Raw genomic sequence first — 22,186 nt, 5'->3', positions numbered from 1 at the left:
TTAAAATTTAAAACTCACAAATCACAATTTTAATTTTAATAAGAAGATAAAATATAAATATTAAAATATAAATAAATATTTAAAGTATGGTAGGAAAAGATAAAATGATCTAAATTATAGTGTAGTTAACGAGGTTTGATCACCTTCTATAATAAAACCTACTCACTACCAACTAAGCTATCACAAACCTCAATAATTTTTGCATAGATAGTGTACTCTTTATTTCTTGTTTTTGTTTGATCCAGCATTATTTGTTGTTCTTGAGAACTTAGATGTAAAGCACTTAAGTCCTAAATAATAACATGCAAAACAAAATCTTAGCATAAGTGAGATAAACATTCAACAAAACATAAAGAAAAATACAAATCTGAGTATCCCAAAAAACATGAAAATACACATTCAAGAATCCTCAATGCTAAGATGTATCCAAAAATAGGTTTGTCTCTAAAACCAGCAAGTCATGTCTTGCACAACACAAAACACACAACTTAGGCTTTAGAAGCTTGCTTTTCCTTGGCCTTCTGAATCTTCAAAACTTTCTTCACAATCTTTTGCTCTTCCACCAAAAAGGCTCTGATGATCCTGCATAAACCGAGACAATGGCAAAAATTTTGTTTAGAAATCAACATGGACGACTATGGAGTAATGTTGAGGGTGGGGGGTAAGTCGGGAAAGAAGTAGTGTAGTGTTACCTTTCCCTGACAGCACTGCCGGACAACACTCCACCATAGGGGCGGTTCACAGTCCTCCTGCATCTAGGCAACCTAGACCTCTTGTATTCAGCGGGTCTCAAGTGAGGAATCTGCAGACGTGAAGAGCATAGACCGCCGACTTAGATCATTTCACACTAATGTGGTTAAGAAACTCAATCAATCAATTCTACACTTCCTCCGAGAAGAGGATGGCCCTGTTTGGTAAAAAATTGGCCTATAGGCCAATTTTGGCTTATTTGACCACTATTAACTGTTTGATTTAGTTAAAATATCAATATAAATGTTTGGTTAATTAGCTTTTTGCAACTCTAAAAGGCTAAAATTCAAAAAGCTACCCCAAGCAACTTTTTCAATTAGCTTTTTGAGAAAAGAAATTATACCAAACATCTATCAGCTAACAGCTAATTTACCAAACACTTTTCTACAATCGGCTAATGTTATCAACTATTTTTAACACAATCCGCTAACAGCTATCCGCCAACAGCCATTTTACCAAACAGGGCCGATACAAAACATAAATTGCTCAAAACCAATCTGTCAGAAACATAAACATGCTACATTCATCAATCAACTAATGTTCCACAAATATATAACACAAACTCAAAATCGTGCCCGACAAAGTGGAAATGTTCTTAACCACTTCAAACCATTGATTCATTAGCCCTTATACCAAAATTTTCCTTGCATAAATTTCACATCACATTCCAATAACTACAAAAAGCTCTCTACCATGAACACAATCTCCTACACCAAACAAGGATTATAATACATGAAATCTATTAATAAATTGTAACAATAAAATAGGCAAATGTGAGCACGATAACTACTAATTTCAACAAGAACACAAGGGAACTAATAATAAGAGTATCCACTTAACACAATCAGAAGACAAAATTAACACAAAAACAACAGAGCAAATCCTAAATCAAACCAAAATACTATGCAATCAAAAAGTAATTAAATTGATCAAATATGTATAGACAGAAAAACACATACCCCTTGGATTCTCTTCCCAGTTACAGGGCACTTGGGGCCACTAGCCCTCTTCTTCGTGGTCTGATACACCAGCTTCCCACCTATTCACACCATATTTCCAACACCCACAAACCAAGAACACATTTTTATCACAAAAATCCCAGGATTATATCATGGAATAACGTAAACACTCACACAAATCCCCCCAAAAAACAATGAAAATGCAGAAAATTGAAGAGAGAGGTGAAATACCAGGGGTTTTGACGACCCGGTGTTGGTTGGATTTGGTGGCATAGCTATGCCTCTTGCGATAGGTGAGCCGCTGCACCATTTTTATGCTCTGAAGCTCTGGGTTAGGTTTGTTTCTTTGTTTCTTCTCCCAAAGAAGGATGCGGAGACTGGAGATTAAAGATATAAGGATCTAAATCGGATATCTGAAGCCCTAGATCGAACGGTCAGTATAAAGCAGCACCTTTCTGGGCTTTTAAGGCCAACCGAAATGCGCTTCTTATTGGATTTAATTAATTGGCCTTCGAACCATTGAAAATGTGATCCAATAAGCAGTAAGGGAAGACAGGTCCACATGGCAAATTATGGCAAATTATATTATGCACCGCGGTGCATAATCGATTATGCACCGCGCGTCTTTTTTTTTTAAATGAAAATTAACAGTGTTTATTTCCTCCGTTTCGCACCCTTTTACAAAAAGTAACTCTGTTATTCACTGTCATTTTGTATGAACTGCAGTTTCAGTTGAACACAACTACAGTTTCATTTCGATATAACTATAGTTTCATTCGATATTTATAGACTCAAATATGTGAAAATGTTATTTAATTTTATTTTATATACACTATAGTTTCATTAAAACACAACTACATGATCATTTTGATATAATTACAGCTTCATTGTATAATATACACTCAAATATGTGAAATGTTATTCAGTTTCAGTTTATATACACTGCAGTTTCATTTCACTATAACTACAGTATCATTTTGATATAACTGCAGTGTCGGTTTGGATATACTGTAGTGTCAATTGGTGTTTAATACACCAAACAAACGGACTCCGTTAACTCTAACGGCGGGCCGTTTCTTTACTTAAAGAAACGGCGTCGTTTTTGACCGCGGTGCACATGCACCGCGGTCTATAATATAATGACTGGCAAATTATGCTATGCGCACGACGTTAAAACGGCGTCGTTTTCCGTAAAAACGACGCTGTTTTAATTAAAAAAAAAATTGTTCGAAACGCCGTTAACGGCATATTCGTTATGAAATTATGAATATACAGTTATGACATTATGAATGTACAGTTATAGAATTATGAATGTATAGTTATGGAATTATGAACTTACAATTATGAACATAGAGCTTCGAAAATTATGAATGTTCGGTATGGAATTATGAATATACAGTATGGAATTATGAATGTACAGTTATGGAATTATGAATGTACAGTTATGGAATTATGAATGTACAGTTATGGAATTATGAATGTACAGTTATGAAATTATGAACATAGAACTCTGACATTATGAACTTACAATTATGAACATAGAGCTTCGAAAATTATGAATTTACAGTTATTGAATTATGAATGTACAGTTACGGAATTATGAATGTACAGTTATAGAATTATGAATATACAGTTATGGAATTATGAATGTACAGTTATGAAATTATGAACACAAAGCTGTGAATATATGCTCCTATAACGAAGCGGTCTGAAATTAAATTTTTTTTTTTTTTTTAAAAAAAAAAAAGGAGGGAAGATAACGGTGTCTGACGGCACCGTTACCGTGCCCATGATGCACGCTGGGCACGAGCCCACAGCATAACTATTGGGTCCACATAAATGTGGGCCCGAAAAAGAAACAACACTTTTTAAGTGGATCGTTATGCTGTGCATCCGTATGCACCATGCATGGTGCAACCGGATGCAAAAACGACGTCGTTTTGACGTTTAACTTAAAAAAAAATATTCAAAATTGCATAACTACACATCCATAATTTCATAACTATACATCCAGAATTACATAACTACACATCCATAATTTTATAACTATAAATTTAAAATTGCATAACTACACATCCATAACTTCATAACTATACATCCATAATCGCATAACTACACATCCATAACTTCATAACTATAAATCCAGAACTGCATAACTGCACATCCATTACTTCATGACTACACATCCAGAATTGCATAACTATACATCCAGAATTTCATAACTAAAAATCCAGAATTAATGAACTAAAAAATGAATAACATAATGTTGTTGCTGAGAATCGAAACTGATTTTTTTAAGTAGGACGCGCGTTTTGATGCAAAACGACGTTGTTTTTGAATCCATATGCACCATGCATGGTGCATACAGATGCACAACATAATTTTCCTTTTTAAGTTATTCCAATCATCATTGTGTGGACCATGGTCCATACAAGTTGTAAAGTTGTGGGGATGCAAAGGTTTTATTTTTGGTTATTTGGGCATTGTTTGGTCTGGTATGATAGCTTTTGAAAATTTATAGAGTCAAAAGACTCTCTAGTTTTACACAATAAGACAATTAGACTATTAAACTTTTGAAAGGTGCAATTAGACATTCTAACTTGTTAAAATTAGTCAAATAAGTCTAATTTACCGATCTGCTAATCTAGGCGCTCATACTCTCTCATCCACTGCTTTTGCTCAGTCTGGTTCTTTGTACTGGGACTCTGTCTCTCCTGACTCTATTTCTGCTTTGATTCATTAATCTACCATTCTTGGTTGGCTTTCAAAAAGTCTAATTTACCGATAATCAACAAGTTACTGGTATGCAGGACGTTATTGACCGTCATCGCCTGCCGTTGACTGTTTCAAAAAGTTGACTGCGCGCTCGACCGGACTGGTAGCCTTCTCAACAGAGAAGGCGACAATCTGGGTCACCTTCTTCAAAGGCAATTGGTGATCGTCATGGATTGCCGGAGTGTCATCGGAGTTGCCAAAGTCTCATCAAAACTCTAGTGCCTTGTTATTACAAGTCATTAACTAGCTTTGAGGTTTCAATGCACAAAAATAGCATGTCAATGAACTTAATTGTAAATTTCAAAAATTCAAAGGTTTAATTGCTATGAATAAATTTGGAGGGCATATTTGACCCGACTTTTCCTAAACTTATATATCTATCTGATCATATATCTTCAGAAACTGAAAAAACACAGCTATGAATTTGTCACTTTACTATTTTAGATTGTCCATATCCATGAAATTTTTTCACTTTCAAAGTGACATATCATTAAATTTGCAATGAATTACTATTCATTTTTTATCCATGTAATTTCTTTCCTCTTTCAAAAAAATAGTCCCACTTTCATATAATATTATTAAAAATTATTTTTATCAATAAAGTAATACGTAGTAATAGATATTATATAATAATAAAAATACTAATAACAAATTCTAAAAGTGCGTGGCTTGCAATTGCGACACAAGAATTGCAATTGTATTGCAAGTGTTGCAATTTTGCTGTGTCAAAATTGCAACACAACATCATATAAAAAAAATGTCACTTATGATTTGCAATAGGTGCACTTTTAAGCCTGTGGATAGTCTTAGAGCAAAAGGAATTAAAAAATAAAAAAATTAACACAAATGTCATTACACCTTGAAGATGAAATTAAACTAACAAATTAATCCATCAAACCTTAGCTTCAATGAAATGCGATGGATTTCTTTGGTTTCAAGAAAATAGAAAATGTGTCATCCTACTTTGTCTCATCTTGAAGCTGTGACAACAACAATGGCCTAAGAGAAACCGCAACCATTATACGAGAGTGTGCATGGATTAAATCTCACCTTGTGACTCTAGCCAAGAACTACAAGAAGATAAATCAGCCTAGGTTATCGATAGCTGACTCGCTCAAATCAAGAAGGCGGGAGTCAAACTTGTAGGTAAATTCGTGTTATCAAGTCAACAAGCCAATAAGCTGATCAACTTTTCTGGGTTGCCCCAACAATGGCCTCTCTTGAATGCTGTTGAATCTTTTAGCTTAGACTATATACACACATCTATGTCAAAAACTCCCAAAAAAAAAAAAACAAAAAACAAAATAGAGAAGCCATGCCATTATCTTCTTGCAGGCCAGGCTGCAGTTTCTTTCTCTGAATATTGCCATAGCTCCTGCTGTTTTGCTTCTCCATCTGCAATGAAGCCCTTCAATTCATGTCAGATTGTCAGGATTTGTTGTGGATGGGGTCTGAACCTTTTCGAACCCTCCATTCGCTTGCCCGGTTTGGATCGAATGTTCTGTTTGCTGCAGGCTCTTTCTGCTGCTTTTCTGTGTTCTTCAAGCCTGTTAGAGCCTGATTAACTTCCTGCTTTAGCAGACTCCTATGATGCCAACTCTTGAACATCATCATTATCTGCAAACAATCTTCTTGTCTGCAGTCTGATGATCTCACAACTCTGATTGCAGAAGCTTCCTCAACATGATGAACTGCTAATAACAATCCTATATAGATGAAGAGGAGCAGAAAGGCCTTGTTTGTACTGACAACCTGCATTATTGTTTGTTTCTGATCTGTGGGATTCAAGAGGCATAAAAGAAGTGGAAATGATGTTGTTTAATTTCCTGTAGATATATACAAGATTTGAGGTTTATATATATATGTTGTAAGAAGCTAAGGGATGGCCCAGAATCATATCCTTGGATGGGGTTTAAGTCTTTAAGATTGATCCCCCAAACATAAATCTGATGTTTGATGAAAACTAAAGCTGCTGGAGAAGAATCTGAGTGGGATTGAATAAAGGGTTCTTGAAACAACATCCTTGAGAAGCTAAGCATCTTTTGTTTTTTTTTTGGGCTGTTGTTTCCCTACATCTCTCTATCATTTGATGTCCTTTAATTTCCTTTTTAAGGAAGGACCAAATCAGATTTCAGTCATTTTGACTGGCACCCATATGTTGCCACATCACCAAATTAAATTTAAACCATGCTTATGTGTACATTGGGTGCTAAAATAGTAAGAATTGTTTATATTGAGGGTCGAGTTCGAAGAATATCATGTTGCTTGTGTGGATTCGAAGCCTAGCACGATATGAACTTCTTGTTGCTGGTATGGTGTGGATTCTTTAAAGTTATGTCTTCACTGCTAATTATAATTTTAGCCTATTAATTAATAAGCATCCGAGGCTGTCATTCACTTTATCAATGTTAAACTGCATAGTGATAAGCGTTTGACACTGACATTTACTCCGGCTAGCAATTTTAAACAGGGTATGTTAGTTTCACATTTATAAGCTGCTCGATGTTACTACTTACTAGCTAAACCAAGAACTTTTTTACTTCTCACGAGTATTTACGCATTAATAAATTATCATAAACCATTATTCCTTAGTTATTAAGGATTATTGTGAGAGAGCTAGGGTTAGCAGCCAAGCTTCAAAAACTAGTATAGGGCAAGTAGTAGTGATAAAAGCAAAATGTGATGGGAAAAAGGAGCAAAAGGGGAATAGAACATATCTGCCCCCCCCCCCCCCCCTTCCCCCCACCAAACACTGGCTTCATGCTCTGATGAAAACTCACTTTAGAATTCTAAGCTCTGTTCTCAATGCAACAAAAATGGCAGTCTTGGATTTCTAGTGTTAAGTGTGTGTGTGTTCTTTATGCTTTTGTTTTCTCTCTTTATCTTCATGGCAGAAAACTGGCTCTTATTGTTTCTTTCTTTTTAGTTTTGAACTATATAGACTGCATGCCTTTTTCTTTATCATCATCACCTCCCTTTTGTTTATGGTTTTAAAATTGGTATGCCACATGCAAGTTGATTGGAACATTCTAAAGGTGGAGTGTTATGATAGATGTTTTAATTATATATATATATATATATATATATATATTGCAATTCATGAGATTTGGTGGGGTATCCTACATTGGTACAAGGTATACATACCTCATCTTTTAAGGTTTTATTTTTAGGCTAATTCCTTTGTAGCTCCTACCACCTACATTTAAAATTCTTCAAGTAGCTCAACTCAGTCATTTTTAGTCTGTGAAAAATGAATCATTTTCATCATTCAAGCCGAGTCAATTTTCTTATTGAAATTCAAATTTGTAACCTCCTATTTAAGAAAGCCACAGTCATACCGCTCGACCATCTAGAAAGGCTTTTGCAATTCATCAAGACTACATTAATACACTACTCACAACTCCCAAACCCTCAAAGTGATTCAAGCTAAGCTTATTCCATACTTCATCCAATTACTCTCAAACTTTATTTACAAGTTTTTATCAATGTTCTTATCTTCTACTATAATATATAGTTTATACTAGAATTGTCATATAAACAGAAAACATGGAAACAAAATATAAAACAAAAATGATTATGAAGGAGATTAATTGGAGTTTTGTGGGACCTTGTAGTTTGCTTTTGGACCGTACAGATAAGTTTAATGTTGGTGTACTTATTAGATACACATTGTAATACTAAAGTTAGCTGCCATGCACCTCCTTTACATCTTTGATTGGAATTTAAACAGTTAATTGGATATATTCTCAGATTTCATCATTTTTGTGACTAATAAGCTTCTTGGACTTAACATTTATCTACGAAAGATTCTTCAACTATTCTCTCGATCGAGCTAGAGAATCATTCTATTTCTCTTAGTTTTGTAATCATGATTTCTTAAAACTTGATGATGTATTATAAACTATGGAAAAGGTAATGAACATATATATACTTGTTGGAGATCATTTGTTAGACTAGATCAGACAGTCTAAGTTGCAGGATCTTCTTTAATTTTCACCTTTTTCTGCAATTTTATATGGTTCAAGAAGCTTTAAGCTTGTGTTTATGGCTACATTCTCTTTGCAGTGCCCCACCATTGTCTCCATCTCAGAATAATCCTTCAATTCCTAGCTCATAGATATATATAATGTTCCATATAATCCTTCAATACCTTTAATTTGCCATCTCCCTATCGACGAGAAACTCTCCCGTTGTTGTTGGTCTATTCACAAAGTTTATAATCATTGTTGAGATAAATCAGAACAAAAATAAAAAATAAATGGCCGAAAGTGAACAAGATTTAGGTAATTCGGCAATGTCCATAAAATGTTCTTTTATTAATTATGATGGTAGAGCATCCAAGTCAAGCATCATATTTATATGCAACCCTAAGTATGGTACGTTACAAAATGTCAAAATTATTGTATCCATCAATCGTACGACGTGGGTGCTGCGTCGGCCACCCTGACCCACTCTGCATTACGTAACAAACTAGGTAAAACGTAACCTGAATAACCGTTAAACTTCGCTATGTGAACTTCAATTCACTACGCTCCCGTCACTCCGTTCCGTCCAATACCCATCATTCTCCACCATCATTAAGTTTGGAACCCTGAACAAATTGTCCGTGATAAGCCTGAGGAAGGTGAGGATAAGTCATCATGTCCCTTGGGCGACACACATGTTACAATGGACAGGACAAAGGGTCGGAGAGTGAGCTAACCTCAAAAACTCGTCCTTATTAGTTCGGATTGCATGCTGCAACTCGTCTGCATGAAGCCGAAATTGCTAATAAGTGTTGGTCATCAGTCACTCCGTTCTGTCATTTCCTACTATCATTAAGTTTGGAACCCGGAATAGACGGCCGATGATAACCTAGAGGAAGGTGAGGATAAGTCATCTTGCCCCTTGGGCGACACATGTGCTAGCCGAAATTGCTAATAAGTGTTGGTCATCAGTCACTCCGTTATGTCATTTCCTACTATCATTAAGTTTGGAACCCTGAACAGACGGCCGATGATAACCCAGAGGAAGGTGAGGATAAGTCATCTTGCCCCTTGGGCGACACATGTGCTAGCCGAAATTGCTAATAAGTGTTGGTCATCAGTCACTCCGTTATGTCATTTCCTACTATCATTAAGTTTGGAACCCTGAACAGACGGCCGATGATAACCCAGAGGAAGGTGAGGATAAGTCATCTTGCCCCTCGGGCGACACATGTGCTACAGTAAGTCATCATGCTTGGGCGACACATGTGCTACAGCGACCGAGACAAAGGGTCGGAGAGCCAGAGGAAGGTGAGGATAAGTCATCATGTCCCTTGGGCAACACATGTGCTACAATGGCCGGGACAAAGGGTCGGAGAGCCAGAGGAAGGTGAGGATAAGTCATCATACCCCTTGGGCGACACATGTACGTGCTACAATGGTCGGGACAAAGGGTCGGAGAGCGAGCTAACCCCAAAAACCCGTCCTTAGTTCGGATTGCATGCTTCAACTCGATAAAATGTATTAAAACATTGCACTACAGTGCATGCATCTATTAGGATTTGAACGCGAGACCTCCTATTTGAGAGAGCCACAATTATGCCACTTGACCATAAGGTCTTTGGCATAAGAATTCTTCCTTAGATGAGAACTAAGAATACATCTGGATTGTCCATTCTTGACATTTTAACGATTGTGATCTTTTCTTCCACTTTCCTTTTTTTTTTTTTTTTTTTTTTTTCATATCATTAATTAGCATGAGTTTTATTGTAAATATGAATGCTTTTAAAATCTTTTTAATATTTTATGCATATATCTTCTTTGGTTATAGTGTTTTAATTATGGTAAGATTGCATTTTTATCTTCTAGCTTCTATACAATTATTTGTGGTGGTTTTCGACAGAAGTTTCAAGCAATGGAGTCAGTAGGTGTAGGCACGTTTTTTGTGTGTTTTTTTTACGTCGTTTGAGTATGGTGTTCTGGGGTGGCGGGTGTAGAGGGTCGTTGTGTGCACTAGTGGGTTTTGTTTTGTGTGTTTTAGCTAAGTATGCTTTGTCGTTTTGTGAACTGGTACGTTCGTGGTTCAGGGGAGTGTTGGGCAATTGGTGTGGTGTGGGACGGGATGTGTGTTCTCGGAGCTGATGGTTAGTGTGCATTTGTATGGGTTGTTATGTGTTGTGTGCATTCTATTGTTTTGTGGTTTCGGTGGAGTTTCGGTGCATTTTCAGTGACAAAAAATTGAAAAACCAATATATAATGCACAAAAACAACCACGTGAGTGCACAAAAGTGCAAATAGTCTATATGTACACAACACAAGTGCACACACTGGTAAATAGTGTGTATTCGTCCGAAGCATACCAAAGTGCATACGATAGAGTATAAAAATGCATCAAAATTCACAATGCACTGTGAACTCCTGATTTATGATTTCATGATATAAGGATAGTAGAATTGCTCTTGGGCTAACCTCATATAGGCCGACCAATAACTTTGACAATAGTTATGCTGTGCAACCGAATGTACCATGCGCATGGTGCATACGGTTCAAAACGACGTCGTTTTGATTAAAAACGCGCGTCCCACTTTAAAAAAAAAAATCAGGTTCGACTCTCAGTAATAGCATTATTGTGGATATATAGTTATGAAATTGTGGATATATAGTTATGAAATTATGGTTATATAGTTATGAATTTATGGATATTTAGTTCATTCATTGTGGATATTTAGTTCAATCATATATTGTGGATATTTAGTTCATTCATTGTGGATTTTTAATTCATTCATTCATTCATTGTGGATTTTTACTTCATTCATTCATTCATTGTGGATTTTTACTTCATTCATTACTGTGGATATATAGTTATGAAATTCTGGATATATAGTTATGAAATTGTGGTTATATAGTTATGAATTTATGGATATTTAGTTCATTCATTGTGGATATTTAGTTCAATCATATATTGTGGATATTTAGTTCATTCATTGTGGATTTTTACTTCATTCATTCATTCATTGTGGATTTTTACTTCATTCATTCATTCATTGTGGATTTTTAATTCATTCATTCACTGTGGATATATAGTTATGAAATTCTGGATATATAGTTATGAAATTGTGATTATATAGTTATGAATTTCTGGATATATAAAAATGCTATTGCCGGGAATCGAACCTGATTTCTCCTTTAAGTGGGACGCGCGTTTTTTTAACCAAAACGGCGCCGTTTTGCAACCGTATGCACCTTGCAAGGTGCATTCGGTTGCACAGCATAATTTGCGTAACTTTGAGATGCAGAATTGTCATTGAAATATTATCTCATCGTGTACACAAATTTTATATTAAGTTTTTCAAAATCGTTATATAAATACGGTGACTTCTTACTCTATTTTATAATAATTGATTAATTCCCGCTACACATGTTCCGATTAATTTAAAAATAGATGTGATTTTGCACCAGAAATTTCATTCTTCAAAATATAACAGTTATCATTTTCCTTAGCGATATTACAAATTTCATTTTGACTATCACTTTCAATCATTCATTCTCACCAGAAAACTTATACACGAAATCCTCACCCTCTCAATCACACATTCTCATGGAAAGCTAATACACGAAAACTTATACACAAAATGTATACACAGCAATCCTAAAAAGCACGTCACCAAATACTTTTCTACCTTACGCCCCCTGGAAAATCCAAAATAAAAAATAAAAAACGTTAACCCCTTAACTAATTATCGATCAACACATCAAAAAAGAACATTCCGTATTGATAGTGTATATAATGACACTCAATATGGAAATGAATTCACAGAAGTAAACATTATACAGTAACACTATTTGAATACACAGGCCAATTATCCATTTATCCTCAACAGTCACAGCATGCTTCTCCCTACATTCTGCTGTCTATACTATCTACAACAACTTAGTTTTGTGTCCATAAAATAAGCCCTTTTGCACGGATGGCTTCGACTGAATCGGGCAGGCAAAAAAGGGCGGGGGTGAATGGGTGATGTCCAGTCCAATTGGATCGTGTCCTCCTTGGGATCGCGTTTAGTCTCTCCTATTGAAGGAGGAGATAAGCTATGAGTACCTAGAAACGCGTTTAACTATATACTTTCCTTTCTCCAGATCATACACAGTCTTCAACTGAGGATTTCTCCACTTCCTTACATACAATGTCACAAAAATCAACAAAATGGAAATGCCAAGCACGAGTATTGAAATAGACAAGTCATCACCGAACATGAATGCAAACCACTTGGAGGACTCTTCATCCAGATCGGAGTTACTCTGCAAGATGAATGCTCCTAGTGCCCAGTCAAGGGGGATGTTGTTCGCTTGATTAGCGTATCCAATCCTGCTCAATGTCGCGTTTCAATTAGAATGTGATGGTATATGTGGAAACTAGATCACAGTTTGATTACTTTTTGAGTATTATACTGGAAATGGATCTTTTGCTTTTATATGACTATACGAGTAGTAGTACCTTTCATCATCTAAAGCAATTCCAAGACTGTCGTGAAGTAAGGCCACGATATACGCTGAGGAGAAGCAATAATGAAGCATATCCTCCTCTGCTAGTGAGTGGTATTCCGTCCTCAACTTTGACCAATCTTCTTCACAAAATCTTTTCCCAGCAACCATCATTTCAGAAAGAAATGCCTTTGGGGACAATCCAAAGAACTGTTCAGAATAGAGAAGAAAATGGCATTAAAATCGGTCTTAGGGAATGGAGCAAGGTTTAAAACACGAAAAACATGATGAAATACTTCTGTTCATCAATGTGCACTAGTATAGTCAAACAGGAAAGAATTAATTGCAACCTTAGAAGTATGGAAGAAATTTTCAGTAGCCAAAAATCTTCCCTGTAGCTTTGGTATAAATGCTGAACCAACATCGCAACTTTTATGTGGGCACTTTTCTGCATGTCACAATAACAAAAGCATCATCCATTTGCATTAAAGCAACATGATGGTCAATTCTGAGAGGCAAATAAAACAATTGAAATTGAATGCTTTTTTACATAAAAGAAAACAGAAGCATACCTTTGCCTTTCTGCAACAACAACAGCGAAGCAGATCGGCACTCAGTGAAGTTACCAATGGGATTCAGTGTTGATAGATATCTACTCTTTTCAGCAGAATAACTAGGGGAAAATAACCATGGTTCTGTTTCACGTGCATACCCTCTAGGGGTGCAAGGATCCATTGCTTTAGCACTTTGAAGGGAGTCAATAGCTGCATTAGTGGTGAGATAAAGTAAAAACCTTAAGAATATGCATCATTTTTTTTATGGAGTCTTTACAAGCTTAAGCCACAAGCCGACAATCAATTGGTTAGAAAATAGCATTCATGAATTAAAAGTTATCTAGGAACCTTTCTCAATAGCTAACCCTGAAATTTGACTATATCATCTAAGTGTAATACTGCAATCCATCAAAAAGAGAGAGAGAGTGTATATGTATGTGAGAGAGAGAGAGAGAGAGTCCACCCTCAACTGCTAAATTATCATGCATCAAGAAAAGAATGTTATCCCTGAAATACAAAAGCTGACATCATTGAGGCTATGAAACTGAAACTCCGTGTGGATTGAAAATCATCTTATAGAAAAGCTTTTAAAAGAAAACTATGAATTTTGAACATTATTATGTGTGCTTGTACATGTACAAGCAAGCCAAAACCTTTGATCATTTAGATTTTCACGGAGGCCCATTGCGAGCAAACAATTGTTTCCTTAGTTCCAGACAAGAAATGGTATCCAGAACTCCAAATTCTAGCAAAGCATAAATTAGCACTTTTGAGGAAAAGAAAGAGCATACACACTTCACAACTACACTTAACTGGTTCTATATTTATTTATTTTCCTTTATTACAGAAAAACAACTGATAAAAATACAAAATCCTACAGTCACTTGCAATATTCAAAAGTTATCCCCTGACAAAGACACAAAATTACCAACAAAAAAGCATTTCACTTACCTAGATCATTCCCTCTTGCAGTTAGGGACTCCCGCAATGAGTCAAATGCAACATTCTGCAATACTTCCCAAGCCATAGATTAGTATATGTCTCATGCAAAGTGTTCATAAGGTTCCACATTTCCACCTCCACTCATTAAACAATTTATCAGAAGTAAAATAACTCAGAATAGAAAACAACATAAAAGAAATACATACTAATTTCAAAAGAACTCATCTATACTTTTCACGTTTGACTATTCTATGTTTTTCTGGACAATCCGAAATCGCTTAGCCTCCTCCAGAAAACAATTATTGAACAAAAAAAGGCATAACAATATAATATTTTAAATCAATAGGCAATTCTGCAACCTCAACAACTAAGTGAGGTACGTGACAGCTATCTTCACAGTTCTTGCCGAGAGAAAGGCCAAGCAATGAATATAGATGAGCTAGCACTAGACACATCATACAGGTACAATAGACAATGAATATATGAGCTACAAGCAATCACTACCATTTCAGCACGGGCAATACCTGACCAAAATGAAGTAAGCTGTGACTGTAAAGGCTGTAAGTATGATTCCCAAACTTAATTTTAGTTGAGTATTCCGGGGGAAAAGGCTCGCTAGAAACAAAGGTAACCTGAAAATTCATAACAGTAGATCATAATAAATTAACAGTCGTAATCCAATGCTAGTATCCACTATATCAGAATTGATGATACTCACTCTCATAGTCTCATACAAACAGAAGGGGTAAAGTATGGTGATACATGGTTCAAGTGTAACATGCTCAATGTAAACATTAGGATGTATGAATTATAAGAAAATCTTATTGAAAGGCCACTGGGCTTGCTATGCTTATGATGATATCTAGGGAGCAATGATGTAAAATATCCACACACACACACACAAAAAGACTATGATTGAAAAAATGGATGTATGAATACAAGAAAGGCCCATATTACAAATGACTTCATTTGAAGGAAGATATAAGCAATGCAATTTAAGATACTTGATAAAAAAAATCAATTGGGATAGTCTGAACATATTCAATACACAGCCTTTGGATGCAACAATTACAATGAGTGATCGCATGGTAGTAACGGCAGATAGGAGTGAAGAGGTAGACCATTATTTGAACTTAAGTTTTGAAGAAAGATAAGAAAACTCAATGGATCATGGTGGATTTAGTGCTTATTTGGGTTGAATGAGATATAATCCATGTAGTCAACCACAGATTGGAATTAGGGTATGCTTGAGTTGAGTTGGTTGACATGTAACATAACTAGTGCAAGTTAGATACCCTCGTGCTTTTATTTTAGCATTTGGCAAATGAATGCAAATATTGCCCCTGATATGTTGATAACAAGGGACATAAAGATATATGAAAAATAAGGGAGAAGCACAACTAACTAGAATTTCATCATACAATTTGTCTCTTTGACAGAAAATGGTCAAGAGGGAGATAAATTGTGACTTGAGGTCCTGGGTTCCACTCTCATAGTAACATAATTATAACTCTTGTACATATAACCTATCCAAACCTCCTAACAAGGGGTTAGATGCACACTCTGTACATGTTTGTAATCACACAAAAACACATTCATACTTGAAAGAACAAAACTTAAAAAGCTGAAATTTAAACCTGAGCTGACGCGCCACCAAGTTCAATAATTCCTGTTGTTTGCTGAGGATTGCCACCAAGAGTTCCAAGGGCATAATTAGCAACAACCCAAGCATATGCCCCTTCATCAGAGCCTAAACCAAGAAATGCATTGTTAAACTTAAGTAATTTAAATCAAAGACTAAACCTGTAATGAAAACACTGATGCAGGAAACTTCTAATTTCAAGGCATAGCTTGCAAAAATATAGAAATACTTAGGCAGTTATTTACAATGGAGCTGATATGCCATCATAGATTCTGGTAATTTGTTTACTCAGATAAAAGCCATGCCAATTGATGTAAATATGTAATGATCAAACTTTTGCAAGCCATTTTTCATATACCTGATATAACAGAAGCCCAATCATCCCGGAATATAAAACCAGAATCCCTCAAGACCTTCCGGCATACATTCAGAATCCTGTCCTGCACCTCAGACTCCAATAACCTCATCCCTGCAGTAGCCATGAGCCGAATTTTTGTTCTGCCCCAAAATTTCCTCGGCACCTTCTTCTTCGCAAACTCCACCAATTCAGCAATCGCCGGTGCCGCCATCTCCGGCTCCTCCGCATACGCCGAAAGCCCCGGATTCACCTTCATCGAATGTAAACCTTTTTCCCCAAAATCAAACAACGGCTTCCCATTCCTGACCTCGTACTCAAACACGTGTATCCTCGTTCCCGTACTTCCGCCATCGATCACAATCCCGTAATTCGTCTTTACCGCATATCTAGCTCTAATATTTTTAGAGAAAACGAAAATGTAACAAAAAAACGCTAGAAGTAACACAACCGAAACATAGAATATGAGTTTCGATTTCTGGCTGTTCCGGGCAGGGTTCCGGAAAGCGGATCGGGGAGGCCGGAACTGGAGCTTGACGGCATCCATTTCGCGATAGTCGTCCTTTCTCACCTCGTCGGTGCTATTGCTCGCTGTCCGGGCATTCGATCGGCGCATCAAAAAATGAGAATCCTTGACACATATGCGCCAATTCGAGGATCTTCCCTCTCTGCCGTCTCCTAGGTTCACCGGAACGGTGATCGGAGATCGAGGGGGCTATTTTTCAGAAAAAATTCCCCCTCTCCCTGTCAGAACGGTCCCTGTTTTCCGGTCCTCTTTCTGTCTTGGTGTTTTTTAATCACGCCGACGGCGATTCGGAGGTTTATAACACGGTGCGATTTCTCCGGACCAGTCTAGGCGGGTCCGGATTCCGGTGAGCGAATTCGCTGATTTTTTTTTTTCCTTTTTAAAGTCTATTCCTCCAATTATTTGGGGTATATATATAGGGTCTTAAAAATTCTTGTTAGTATAACCCCAACTAAGTTAGTTATTAGCTAACGATAAATGATCAATATTATGATAACCGGAAAAAAAAAGAAGATAAAAGTTTCATATATTTACACATTAACAACATAATTATAATATTATTTAAGGTATAAATTATGACGTCTATGTTAAAGTTATACTGACAAATTTTATTTTTTTTAAAAGTATTTTTTACAAATTATAACAAGCTTGCGAGTCACATAAATCTAATAAGAATATCGTTTAAATTATTTATCATTTGATAAATTCAAATTACTTTTTATTCTTTGATTTGTACTCTTCTAGTACTCTATTTTATCAAAAGTAACCTATTTTTGTCACTAAATTTTAAAATTAGCAACTCAACAAGATCGTATGAGATATTGGCCTATATATTTCGTATAAAGATAAAGCTATAGGGATTAAAATTTTCACCAAAACCTTTCACTATTTGACATGGCAATAAATTTTTTATATTCATTGATTACCGTGAATTGGAATATAAAACTATAAAAGTCAGACTTGCAAGTCACATAAGCTAACAAAATAAAACAAAATAATAATAATAATAATAATAATAATAATAATAATAATAAATTACATTACCTTCCACATCATCTTAAAAGGGTTCAATTGTTGGATGAGGATAGTCTAAGATACTTGGCAAAGTTTGTGTAGTATTTTCTTTAATTATTTACCAATTTTAAATTCAACTTTCCTTATTAAATTGTGAATTTGTGACTTGCCATCATTCTGGTTGGGTCCTAACAATTCTGTAAATATTAAAGTCAAAATGTGGATGGGCAGAAGTTTTGCCTGGGATGATTTTGGAAGGAGATTTCCCAAAAGAATTGGGTGGAGGTTTCCTAAGGGACTTGGGAGGAGGTTTGCCTAAGGAACTTGGGAGGAGGTTTCCTAAAGAACTTGGGTGGAGGTTTCCTAAGGAATTTGGGAGGAGGTTGCCTAAGGGAAAAGCCTGGGATGATTTTGGGAGGAGATTTCAAAGGAATTGGGTGGAGGTTTCCTATGGGACTTGGGAGGAGGTTGCCTAAGGGAAAAGCCTGGGATGATTTTGGGAGGAGATTTCCCAAAGGAATTGGGTAGAGGTTTTCTAAGGGACTTGGGAGGAGGTTTGCCTAAGGGACTTGGGAGGAGGTTTCCTAAGGAACTTGGGTGGAGGTTTCCTAAGGGACTTGGGAGGAGGTTGCCTAAGGGAAAAGCATGGGGCTAGATTTGCTTTGGGAAAATTTGCAGGAGAAGTTTTTCTTGCATGGCAAGTTCTAGGCATTTAATATTATATTAAATACTTAAGAATTCTCTAGACCTTTTTGGTATTATAAATAGGCAGCATCCTTCATTCATTTGTATTATCCCATCCGAAAATTTCCAGTAGCATAGCAAATTCTGTAGAGAGAAAATAGAGAGTTATATTTGTAATTCCTATTGTTTTATCCTTTTGCCAATATAGAAAAAATTCTTCTTCAATTTTTCTTTGCTGTGTATGATTTATTTTAAATCATACGCTAGAATTTATTCTTAATATTTCCGGTTTAAGTTGCTATTGTAAATTTGGTGTTGTGTACTCGTTTCGATCCTAACAAATTCACCATATAAATAATGCATAATTGGCTTTCTTTCATGTTTAGTGCGATATTTGAACTATTACACCTGAACGGAATTTACTTAGTGTATACCTTCAATTATTAATAATGTCTGCGAGTTCTTCTCATCACAAAAAAAAAAAAAAAAAGGATATAATCAATATTATTTTATAATTAGTTATGACTTATTTTTATTCACATGTATTGGCCTCCTCTACTCAAATGTGGAGTTGATTAACTCTCTTATTGAATTACTTTTGAGATAACCATATTTTTTGATTAATTGTCCTTTTAAAGTTCTTCGTAGTAAATATTATCCAACCAAATAATAATAATAATAATAATAATAATAATAACTCCACTAAAAATGGAATGTACAAAAAACAAATGAAGTAAAGATATTGTTTGGTTCAAAAAATAATATAGATGAACAATATTCTATTGATTAAGCATATTCATAATAAGGCAAACTCATGTATAGACTGGATGATAATTTAAATCATAATTTTTTTCCTTATTAATTTGCAATTTTAAAGTAAAATACATGAAATTGTTAATTTTATTGATATCATTTTTCGATCAGTAGGAGAGTTCAACCTATGACACATATTAACTTCGATCCTCAGCTAACCAACGAGGTCTCAGGACTCCATCCCTATCCTCCATTAGCACACGACACTAGTACAGAAACAGTCATTCGCGTCCAAAGTAAAGCCTCATTCGCGTCCATAGTAGCTGGGACGCTGATGTCGGGGACGTGAATTGTATATACAATTCGCGTCCAAAGCTACTTTGGACGCGAAAAATGATAAATCGCGTCCAAAGCTACTTTGGACGCGAAAAATGATAAATCGCGTCCAAAGTTGAAGAACTTTGGACGCGATTTATCCGATCTGACTGTTGACTACTGACTTTGCGCGTCCAAAGTTGGTCAACTTTGGACGCGCAAAGTCAGTAAATCGCGTCCAAAGTTCTTCGACTTTGGACGCGATTTATCATTTTGTTTTAATAAGATGATAATTCGCGTCCAAAGTTGAAGAACTTTGGACGTGAATTATTGTTTTTTTTTTAATTTTAATTTATTAATAAATCCAGTTTTTTTCCTGTACAAAAAATTATATTTTTCATCCTGTACATGCAGTCACAACCACTACCACTTCAAAGCTTTCAACTAAAGTTCAATACATCATCAATACGCCAACACTTTAACACTAAATAATTAAACTACACTACTTCAACACATGTGTAATAAGCTAGATAAGTACACTACTTCAACTAAGTTCAATACATCATCAATACGCCAACACTTTAACACTAAATAATTAAACTACACTACTTCAACACATATGTAATAAGCTAGATAAGTACACTACTTCAACACATATGTAATAAGCTAGATAAGTACCAACAATACATCATTATTACAACTAACTTATATAATTGTATGAACTCCAAAAATTTATATACATTCTTGAGTAAAATATTTAGACCAAATCTCACGAACCTCATCAATTTGCGCTTCTGAATAAGGCTTTCTATTAAAGAATAATTCCTACAAAAATTTAAAAAATCAAATAATTAATTTTAACATTACTAAAGTGTAATTTAATACTATTTACTTTTAATAAATTTTACATACCATATCCAAATCATCAGAATCCCAACATTGAGTGCATATTTCATACATGAATCTCATCACATAATACCCGCACTCCACACCACCCGGTTGTTGAGGACACTAGAAAATATGTATATATATTAATATGTTAAACAATAAAAATATTAATATGAAATATGAAAGATATATATACCTCAATGTGAACCCAATCAACGTTGTTTTTAGGTCTTCTCCCTCCTAAAGTTTCAACCGATCAAAACGCTCTATAATATACAATCATAAATAATTTATAAACAATAATGGTTAATAATTCTCAAAATATAATATATATAAATATATATATATATATATATATATGTGTGTGTGTGTGTGTGTGTGTGTGTGTGTGTGTGTGTGTGTGTGTGTGTGTGTGTGTGTGTGTGTGTGTGTGTGTGTGTGTGTGTACTTACACATTCAATGTGGCCTTAATCTCAAACTCGCGATCACTTGATGCAATGGAGTCTAATACATAGACTTTTCTTAATGGAACAGAAATAACTAGAAGCATCCAATGATTTCTAAGGCATTTAAATGAATATGTTAAGTGTTATTCACAAATAATGCAATTAAGTTAAATAAATAATTAAAAATATAAATATAGTTTTCTTACTTTTCATGGTATGGAGCTAAAATGAAGTGTCGATTCGTCTGTTCAACCATGGCATTCACAAGATATTTTGTGACCTTATCAATATCCGCAAGTGATGTCAGTTGGTGGTGTATTAATCACTTCTCAAGTCGTTCTTCAACGCCTCACCAATTTTTCTAAATTGTTAGCTACCATATTTTGCTCTCTGTAAACGTGTATGTAATCTCCCCCTGCACTCCCTAACAATGTTGCTCTTTGTCCATATCATTGGCAATTTGGCATTGCTTGAACAAGACTTGTATGTTTAAACCACTTGTTTCTCTTTCATCTCTCTTTCCTTTCTCATGTATTTAAAAAAAAAAAAATACATGATCAACAGATTGTGGTATGACTAAATTGTCATATTACTAACACTACACGAAAAATTAAATTTATCAATAAAAAATATATCAATAAATTACTGAAATTTATAGGTATTAATTTATCAACAGATTTTCGTTCGTAAAATATTGAACCTTATAGATGGTAGTTTATATCCCGACCGACATAAGGTGGCTCTTCTCGTAGTTTGTAAAAGATCCTTGGGTCGAGCATTGTTGTGACAAGGCGGTCGGACCCGACCGGTAGACTTCCCGACCAGTGTTATCACCCGAAGAGATAGGGATGTTGGAGAGAGGCACGTGGCAATGTTAAACGTTGACAGAGAAGGTTCACCGGGTGGAGACGCGTGGAGGTTACGTGGATTACATGCCGGTGGGCCTGAGGTTTGTCTCCGGCCAAAGGCTATAAATATCCACGGCGGCTACAGTGAGGAGGACTTTTGGAACGATCAATAGGCTATTTATAGAGTTGCCCGACCGCAGTCAGTCGGCAATCGACCCTTTATTACTACTACTTGTTCTCATTCAGTACCTAGACCGCTAACACGTGGATATTACTACTATCATTTTG

At 35.5% G+C, this 22,186-nt stretch overlaps 2 protein-coding genes across 7 annotated transcripts; both read right to left on the bottom strand.

Annotated features, from left to right (window-relative positions):
• Window positions 1–298: 298 nt before the first annotated feature.
• On the bottom strand, window positions 299–2,088 carry LOC109166079 (60S ribosomal protein L34-like). Its single transcript, XM_019314966.1, has 4 exons — window positions 1,941–2,088; window positions 1,710–1,789; window positions 693–802; window positions 299–582 (listed from the first exon to the last, which is right to left on the bottom strand). The coding sequence occupies exons 1-4, from the start codon at window positions 2,017–2,019 to the stop codon at window positions 489–491; spliced, it is 363 nt and encodes a 120-aa protein (XP_019170511.1). The 5' UTR covers window positions 2,020–2,088; the 3' UTR covers window positions 299–488.
• A 9,942-nt stretch (window positions 2,089–12,030) lies between these two features.
• Window positions 12,031–17,333, bottom strand: LOC109166353 (probable apyrase 6). Of its 6 annotated transcripts, none has more exons than XM_019315319.1 (9): window positions 16,428–17,333; window positions 16,065–16,177; window positions 14,952–15,059; window positions 14,437–14,491; window positions 13,504–13,695; window positions 13,282–13,379; window positions 12,945–13,141; window positions 12,714–12,815; window positions 12,031–12,139 (listed from the first exon to the last, which is right to left on the bottom strand). In XM_019315319.1, exons 1-9 carry the CDS (start codon window positions 17,038–17,040, stop codon window positions 12,046–12,048), a joined length of 1,572 nt encoding a protein of 523 aa, XP_019170864.1. In that variant the 5' UTR covers window positions 17,041–17,333; the 3' UTR covers window positions 12,031–12,045. The 6 variants fall into 6 exon arrangements, with proteins under 6 accessions (XP_019170864.1, XP_019170867.1, XP_019170866.1 ...); XM_019315322.1 differs by having other exon boundaries at window positions 12,111–12,139; window positions 12,697–12,815; XM_019315321.1 differs by lacking the exon at window positions 12,031–12,139 and adding an exon at window positions 12,202–12,623 and having other exon boundaries at window positions 12,697–12,815.
• Window positions 17,334–22,186: the final 4,853 nt, after the last annotated feature.

This window comes from Ipomoea nil, unplaced genomic scaffold (genome assembly GCF_001879475.1).
Source record: "Ipomoea nil cultivar Tokyo-kokei standard unplaced genomic scaffold, Asagao_1.1 scaffold3087, whole genome shotgun sequence".
NCBI lineage: Eukaryota > Viridiplantae > Streptophyta > Magnoliopsida > Solanales > Convolvulaceae > Ipomoea > Ipomoea nil.
The sequence above is the reverse complement of the archived record's forward strand: the minus strand, read 5'-3'. Positions and strand labels throughout refer to the sequence as shown.

Bases quoted from the DNA above. Each gene is read 5' to 3' on its own strand.
- LOC109166079 (XM_019314966.1), bottom strand. From the start codon at position 2,019: ATGGTGCAGCGGCTCACCTATCGCAAGAGGCATAGCTATGCCACCAAA. The intron at 1,790-1,940 runs GTATTTCACCTC...TGGTGTGAATAG, and splicing joins CCGGGTCGTCAAAACCCCTG to GTGGGAAGCTGGTGTATCAG. The intron at 583-692 runs GTAACACTACAC...CGGTTTATGCAG, and splicing joins GGCAGTGCTGTCAGGGAAAG to GATCATCAGAGCCTTTTTGG.
- LOC109166353 (XM_019315317.1), bottom strand. From the start codon at position 17,040: ATGCGCCGATCGAATGCCCGGACAGCGAGCAATAGCACCGACGAGGTG. The intron at 13,696-14,436 runs GTAAGTGAAATG...CCACTAATGCAG, and splicing joins TGCAAGAGGGAATGATCTAG to CTATTGACTCCCTTCAAAGT. The intron at 13,142-13,281 runs GTTGCAATTAAT...TATTCTGAACAG, and splicing joins ATTTCTTCCATACTTCTAAG to TTCTTTGGATTGTCCCCAAA.